We start from the raw sequence: 7,745 nt of genomic DNA, 5'->3' as shown, positions 1-7,745 counted from the left end.
GTGTAGCCCAGCGTGTTATGGCGTTAGCCTATGAAAAGGTTGGCGAGTGCGCGCTGGCGATCGACGCTTGGGAGGCTGCGATCGACGGGTTCCTTCAGACCGACGCCAAAGATCAGCTCCCGGGGTGCGTCTGGAACCTCTACTGGGCGCGACACACGGGCGACCTCTGGCCAAGTCTCGCGTGCATTCAAGCCCTCGTGGTAAACTTTGAGCGAACGGAGCTGCTCCATGAAGGCTGGGGCTTGACGACGTGCTTGGCGTGCGAGCTACCGATGCTCGAGGGAATCACGTACATCTGCCCCGGCTGCACGATCAACCTCGGCGTTGTCTGCGCCTCGTGCCACGAGTTCGTGACCGAGTGCCTCGACTGCGAGCGCTCAGTGCTCTTGCCCGCCGAGCCACCGGCCCGAACGCTCCTCAAAATGCGCGTGAAATGGCTCACAAAAGAAGGCCCTTCGGACGCCTTGCGCGCCGCCAACGATGCGCTCACCGAGTACTATCATCGATGGCACTTGCCACTCGAGGTCCCAGCACCACCGACACCACCGGCACCGTGTGACACCGCTGATGCCAGTGAGGGATCGGTGGTTGGGTGGCTTTGCTGCTGGCAACGACGTCCCGGCACCCAACGAGCGACTATACCTCAGTCGAATAGATAGCTTTGATATTAGCAGACGCGTTTTACTGTTCGTTGGTCGATGGCAGCCCTGTTTTCCAGAGGTAAAGCGCGCGGCCGATGCTCCAGCGCCCCATGCGCAAGAAGAGCCGGCTTGCCAAGCCGCTGACCAGACCCGAGAGGATCGCGCCGAGGACTGCCGTGAGCGTCCAGTCATTCTGCATCGTCAGTGCCGTCGTCGTCGTCGAGGCGTTGGTCACAATGGCGTCCGGCGGGTCGAAGCGAGCCGGGTGGAGCTCTCGCCACTGCTTGACGTCGTCGAGGAGGGTCGAGAGCTGCGCGTCGGCGTCCGAGGCAAGGGCGGTGGCGGTGACGAGGGCGATGAGGAGCCAGTAGCACTGCATACTCGGTCTGGAATCGGAAGCACGACTAATATTGCAAAGTGGCGCCGTTCGTCAGCGGTCGACGCCCAGAAATCAAGGTGTATCTTGATGTTTGTATATAATACAGGGTGCAAGGTAGTTGCCATCCGGGTATACTTGAAGTTGGCGCTCTGAGACGAGGAAGGTGGCGACCAGTCGGCGGCGAGGCCTCGGAGCGCCGAACCGACCGAGTGGCTCCTGTGCTCGTTCGATAGTACTAGGAACCGTATATGGACTGGACGGATAGACCCTCAATGGCGCACCTCCAGCGTCGAGAAAGGAGCAGACGGCTCGATGCAGCGCCACGTGCACCCATGATGAAGGCGGCGTGTCCGCCACAACATAGCGTATCTACGGTGTTCGATCCTGTTCGGAACCTTGCGTTCCTGACCAGAAAAATGGATTTGGGGCGGATGATGCGATGTGTCCGACCGCGCGCAACGAGGGCGTCACTGGCAAACGTCGTCGACACGACAAGACTATTAGGTTAGGAGGTTAGGAGTCTAGAAGCCGATGAGAGTGGTTGAATCACTGCATTCATTCATTAGATTGTTTGCGTCAGGCGCACGTACAAGTACCGGGTACGATATTGCGAAGCCGTCGACAAAAGCAATCTCGGATGATGTTGAAACATGTGGCGGCTTGTACCCACGGCGACCCGATAAGCTGGTTGAACTTCAAGGTGGCGCGCCATCGTACCAGCGTGGGCTGTGCCAACACGACCTAAATAGATCGACATCAACTACTCATGCCACAATGGCGTCGAGCGAACATGAGTAGTCCATCGGAAGGTTCGTATACCGACGATGCGCTGCATGGAGAAAGGTCGGTAACGACAGCGACGACGGACCAACCAAGGCGATTGGACCACGTGGTGGTTGCGTCAGGAACGAGATCCCGCGCTCCGTCAATGCGAACAACGTGGGAGGTAGGCTGTGGTTTTGCATGCTTTTCGATGGATTTGTTGTCGCGGGTGTCAAGTCAACGCATGGACGTTATCGTTGATCACGCTACGTTGTGTGGTCGCTCTACACAGCGGTGCTGTCCATGCTGCAGGTCGAACGCTCGTCTGAATGTCGATGCCAGCAGCATGCCGTCTATATATGTTGACCAAGGGCGTTTGGGTGTTGACCGAGGCGTCCTGTCGTTAGTGACGCCGCTGCACCACGGCCGTGGGCGACGAGTCGATTCCATAGCACGTGAAGTACGTACAAGTATTTACTCCGTGTACGAGGACGTGGCATGATGACGTGGGTGGCGTGTCGTCCATCCATGCGATCCAGCAAAGCGGCTTATACAGCGTTATCAAGAGTCCGATTCACAGTTGCATTGAACTACCTACGACAGCACTGTCGTAGCTCAAGCGCGCACGAAAGACACTGTCCTAGTGGAGCTGACAAGGAATGTGTCGCGCCGACTCGGTCGTTGACGGCAAGGTCGCACATGTGGTGTTGTACCAAAAGCAAGAGGCTCGCCGATGGCTCGACGCCTCGAACGCTGATGCAACGCGGAATCACCCGCCGTCTCTTCTTTCATCATGCCAACGGCGAGTGCTCGTTTATGAATGAAGACGAATGGCTAATCACAAACATATCTGACGAACCAAATGAAAGCTAACGTCAGTCTAGGAGCTCATGTGCAACTAATAAGACTACCGGTACGATCTAACGTACTAACGTTAGTACACTGGAACTTATTGCATCTGGACTTGGCGCAATTGAGGTCATAAGTAAAGCTAACACCAAGGTCATGTACAATTTATGGCATTGCTACAACAATGACGGGTGGATGATGCATTTCAACAAGCGACAACAAACAATCCAAATGAGTTCACTCGTTACAACCCGTCTACATTCAATGGGTTAACAGAACGACAAGATTGTCCTCGACAACTCGAGTGATGCTTGACTCTACTTGGGGCACTTGTCCAAGCTGATGTATTTGCCGCCCGTCTGGACGGCGGTCTTGATCGCGCCAGTGTAGTCCTGGGCCACCAAGCTGAGCGTCACCTTGGCCGATTGGCCAACAATGTCGACGACGGTGTTGACGCACGTGGCGACGCTGGATGTACAGAAGAGGCCACAGTCGGTGCCGGCAGGGTTCACGCACTGGGGCCAGCACACGGGACCGACGCCGACTTGGTTGGCAGCGCACGGCGGGTAGCAGAGGAGACCGCTCTTTTCGAGATGCTTGGGGCACCCGAGGCGCGAGACACCGACGCCCCGGCCATAGTGGTCCTTGCGGCAGAACGCGCCGTCGTCATGGAACCCCTCGGGGCAGTCGGGCGAGCAGATGCAGCAGCCGACGTTGTGGAAACCCTTCTCGCATTTCGGGTACCACATCGCACCGTTCTTCTCGCAGCCTTGGCCGTTCTCACGCTTGCACTTGCCTTCGTTCCAGATCGCGTAGCCGGAGCCACGACCGTAGGCCGACGGCTTGGCGCACGAGACACCAATGTCAGTCGCCCCCTTGACGCCGCCGCAGCCCTTCTTGCGACAGATGCAGCAGCCGACCGACTCGTAGCCTTCCTTGCACTTGGGGTAGCAGAGCGCGCCCCAGGCCTCCTCGCCGGGAAGGCACTGGTTTTCGAGGACCGTGCCGACGCCGCGACCAACACCTTGGCGGCGGCACACGACGGGCTCCGGGTCAAACACGCCAGTGACCTTGCTCAAGATTGTCTGCACTTGGTCGACGATGTCGGCACCGTTCTTGACGTTGGCGCCGTTCTTGATGACGTCTTGGATCGAGTTGAGGAGGCCCGGGCCGTCCGAGGCAGCGATTTGACCGAGCTCCATGGCCTGCTTGATGTTCTTCATGAGACTATCGCCGTTCTCGGGCGTCAGACCGTCCTTGGTAATGCTCTGGAGGTCGAGCGCGATGCTGTGGTCGAGCGCGATGCTGTGGTTGCCCGTGAAGGCGCTGCCCGCACTTGGCCCCGTCGCCGTCGTCCAAATGCGCTGGATGTCGTCGGCCGAGAGAGGGGCACTGGCTTGCTGGATGTGCTGGATCACACGCGCCGTCGCGTTCTGCGAGAGGCCGTTGAGCGCGATGTCGCGAAAGTCCTTGGCAATGTCATCGTTGATGCCTTGAAGCGGCGGCAACGTCACGGCGACTTCGGTGAGGTCGCGGTCACCCGGCAGCACCTCGAGGCCGCGCACGTAGTGGACGACGCCACTGTCGTCGCCAGCAACAAAGGACGAGAGCGCGCAGAGGGCCGTCGTGAGGAGTAGCTTCATCACGGAAGATTGAAAAATGAGACCATCGTTGTGCCGCGATGCGTTCGACACCGTACACATTGCCGCCGATGTCATCTGTTGATCAGTGTATACGTAGTATACACACATGGCCGAGCCCAGCCCGGTCTATGGCCATGACGTGGGCACTGGCGCGCTCTTCGTTCCATTCTATACCGTTTCGTATGGTAGAGTGAGAGCGCCATCATGCAACTTGAGGCTGTACACTCTCATGCGTTGATACAAACATGACCAATTGAGTGTCCCGTCGTCGTTATCAGAGATCGCCAACTGGATACAGCGCGGTACGTTTCTAGGTTGTCATCCCTTCTAGGTTCATTTAGGTTGCGCTGCATGTACACGCGTCGGGCTTTGCGACCACCGCATTCCGGCCTGAACCATCCGTACGACGCCTCGTCCTCGCGACGGCGAAGCCTCGCCGCTGCCGTCAGTCGGAACACGCTTTGAGTCAAGAGACCATTATCAAAAACAGCTCAGTGTAAAATATGTCTAAATGCAAGTAGACTCACTTCAACATGTACACTCGTCGGCGCGACACGCGGTGCGACCATACATGCCCCATTGTGCCCAACGTTCGGCTTACTCCACTGACAGCTCCACTGACTATCCACCCATCTCACATTGTTGCGGTTGTGGTGTGTCCATCACGGCAGGACATGTGAGTGCTGGGATGCATCTTACCGATTTAGAACCTGGAATCGCTAGATAGGAAAAGCGTATTGGTCACCACGTTGTACCCGATGTTTCGTAGGGCCTTGCCTTGACCAGACATTTTGGGTGTCGTGCAACGACCCGTGTGCGAGAGTGGCCGTTGCGCTGTTACGCATTCGGTGCGCCCCTTTCTTGGCACTTGAAGAACAACATGGTACTGTCGACATGTGTGGCAAGCGTGGCACGCACCAATAACAACGGCACCGCGCAAGATGGCATGAGCATTCTAAGACGTGTGGTTTATCATGCACGCCATTGTCGCTGATCATGGCGCTGTCCGTAGGTGGTGACGGTGCGTTGTCATCGACCGCCTCGACGCCAGCCAACCACGCCGAAGTGCCGATGCGACGTATCGGGAGGACCGCTTGAAGGGGACACACTCACTTCAAACATGCAAGTTGCATTGTAGAAAAAACGCCGAATGGCTCGATACAAGCGTGAGCTGCTCCCGAGATTCGGTTGGGCTTGGAGAAATGGAGGGACACAACTCTGCGTGGTCGAAAAGGCGTCCGATACCTCACTCACTGCGCTATCTCGCCTTGATGTTGTCGATGTTGGTGGACACCTTATGGGGACTATGCTTGCGTCGATGCTCTGGACCGCAGGGCCGCGAAAGATCAACCTGCATTCTGTTTTGTATCCATCTATCTCCATGCGTCCAGATGATATATTGATACAGACGACATTCGCAGGAATGCGCTCTACATATAGTGTTCTGGTGACGAAGCGCATACTAGTATGGATGGGAGAAAGACTCGGCCGATGGACTATGTTGTTATGGAAGTGACTCTAATTAGATATAATTCTCACTGAGTTGTATGTGGCGGTGGACTAGCGATTCCAAGGTGCTACGCCGAGAGGTGGCCGAGAGGCTTAGCCGAGCAGGAGACGTGGTGTGTGAAGAGCACATGTCGGAACGAAGTTGTCGCGTAGCCATGCGTCATGACGCAGGGCAGCCATCATTTGGAAGAGGCACAATTCCTTAGTGTTCAGTAGCAAGTGTTGGAGGTGCAGCTTGGTCAAGAACGCGGCTCGATGGGCGGCCGCCTCAGGCGTCACGAGGGGCGCCTCGGGGCGAAATACTCGGTCGTTGCGGGCAAGCCAGACGGTATGGAGCACGCACGCGCGGAGGATCGGCCACATCATGGCCACGACACGTCGACGGTAGCGTTGGGCTGTCACCAGCGGCTCAAAGAGGAGCGCGGAAAGCGTCATGGGAAGTTCGAGCTCGAGGGCGTCGACGAGCGGCTGAAAGACTGCCCACACCGCAGTGACAAATTCGCAACGAAGCAGAAGATGGTCGTACGTCTCGAGGTCGCCGCAGACGGGACAGACTTGGGCGTCATCGGCCAGAAAGTAGAGCCGGGAGCGGATCGCGACGGCGCCAAGCACCACACGGTACATTAAATCGGCGTATCTTGGCAGGATGTGCTTGGGTTGGCGGTACTCGACTGCTGCATCCACCATGGCCGGCGTGGCATAGTGGTCGTCGGGGAGCTGCAGATGTCTTGTAGGGAGGAGGCACTGGGCCGCGACGTCGTGTCGGCGTCGACAAGCGTGGCGAGTCGTAGCCGTAGCCAGCGGCATCACCGTGCCGGCAAAGCACACGCGCCACGCGGGTGGGCCCGGCGAGGCGGCATCGGTCTGTGGTGTCGAAAGGCCGCGCATGTCAGTAGTCTAGTACTGTACACAGCAATACCACCCGAAAGGTTAGGACACGGCAACATTTTTCGAGCCAATACGGTGTGTATTTCGTAGGAACCGATTTGGCAAAATGGCAGGTTTACTTATCCAGTTAATCCACGGCCCAGCGGCCAGTGCAACCGCGCAACCAAGGCCGGGCGAACAAGTATTGCGCCATCGTTAAAACCGTGGCGGTACGGTTCAGCTTGTACTTTGTCAGCTTGCCATTGCCCCTCTGTGACGCACAAGCCCGCGAAACGTCCGACCATCGTTAGGTGCGCTGGCCATGCGATTCGGCGGGCTTTTGCCCCGATGCGAGATCTCTTGCCGATGCAAAACTCCCGTCGTCGGGTCGCTGCACCGTACTTGTATCACAAGTTGTCCATGCTTGCTCTCTGGCTGATCTTACGCGCTTGCGTCTGGTATTGCCTTTGGTTTGAACGCACCGACCGAGTCTTCCGCACGATGCTGACGCCACTTTCCGCTGCTGCGCTCGCGATCAAGGCAGCTACTACCACGCGACTGCATGTCCGGCACTTGGCCCTGGTGCCATCGCTTGACGCATCGCTCAACGATCTCCGAGACGATCCTTGTCCCTCGCACAATCCCGAGGCACGACCACTTCCGGTAACGCCCCTCGCTTGACGCACCGGCCGTGCCTCACGAGCGCATTAGGAAGTCCACCTTCTCTTTCTAATTGCATTTGAATAACGCATTTCAACAACAGTATGTCTTGTGCCATAAACCTATCTTGTGCGATAAACATACCACTACTGCTGACACCTTGTCGACCAAGAGAGGCTATGCTTCATCGATAGTCGACTGTGGTGGGATCCAGAGGGAGGAGATCTCGGATATGATAATGGTTACACTTCGCTGACTCGTACCTGCTACAACGCAAACGCAGGCTTGGGATGCAACTTCTCGGGCCATGGGATGTGCCAAGCCGGTAGGCAGTCTCTGCTTAATGTTCCAGCATATTTTTGGTGACACCAGACACCAGAATGTTTCGGCTACACCTTCAACCAGTGGCCACGCCTTTTACCATTGTCTGTCGAC

General features: G+C 57.1%; 2 protein-coding genes across 2 annotated transcripts in view; one reads left to right on the top strand and one right to left on the bottom strand.

Annotated features, from left to right (window-relative positions):
* Positions 1–577, top strand: part of SPRG_21699 (hypothetical protein) — a gene marked incomplete at both ends in the record, with an annotated part of 2,216 nt that extends 1,639 nt beyond the window's left edge. The window contains 2 exons of the mRNA XM_012355605.1: positions 28–524; positions 575–577. Of these exons, the coding sequence (XP_012210995.1) occupies positions 28–524; positions 575–577 (500 nt within the window). The remainder of the gene's footprint in view (positions 1–27; positions 525–574) is intronic.
* Positions 578–2,948: 2,371 nt separating this feature from the next.
* Positions 2,949–4,274, bottom strand: SPRG_21698 (hypothetical protein; the record flags this gene model as incomplete). The annotated part of the gene is made up of 1 exon (XM_012355604.1): positions 2,949–4,274. One exon carries the CDS (start codon positions 4,272–4,274, stop codon positions 2,949–2,951), a length of 1,326 nt encoding a protein of 441 aa, XP_012210994.1.
* Between the last annotated feature and the right edge of the window lie 3,471 nt (positions 4,275–7,745).

The sequence above is a fragment of the Saprolegnia parasitica genome (genome assembly GCF_000151545.1).
Source record: "Saprolegnia parasitica CBS 223.65 unplaced genomic scaffold supercont2.272, whole genome shotgun sequence".
Lineage (NCBI taxonomy): Eukaryota > Oomycota > Saprolegniomycetes > Saprolegniales > Saprolegniaceae > Saprolegnia > Saprolegnia parasitica.
This window is presented reverse-complemented; position numbering and strand designations above follow the sequence as displayed.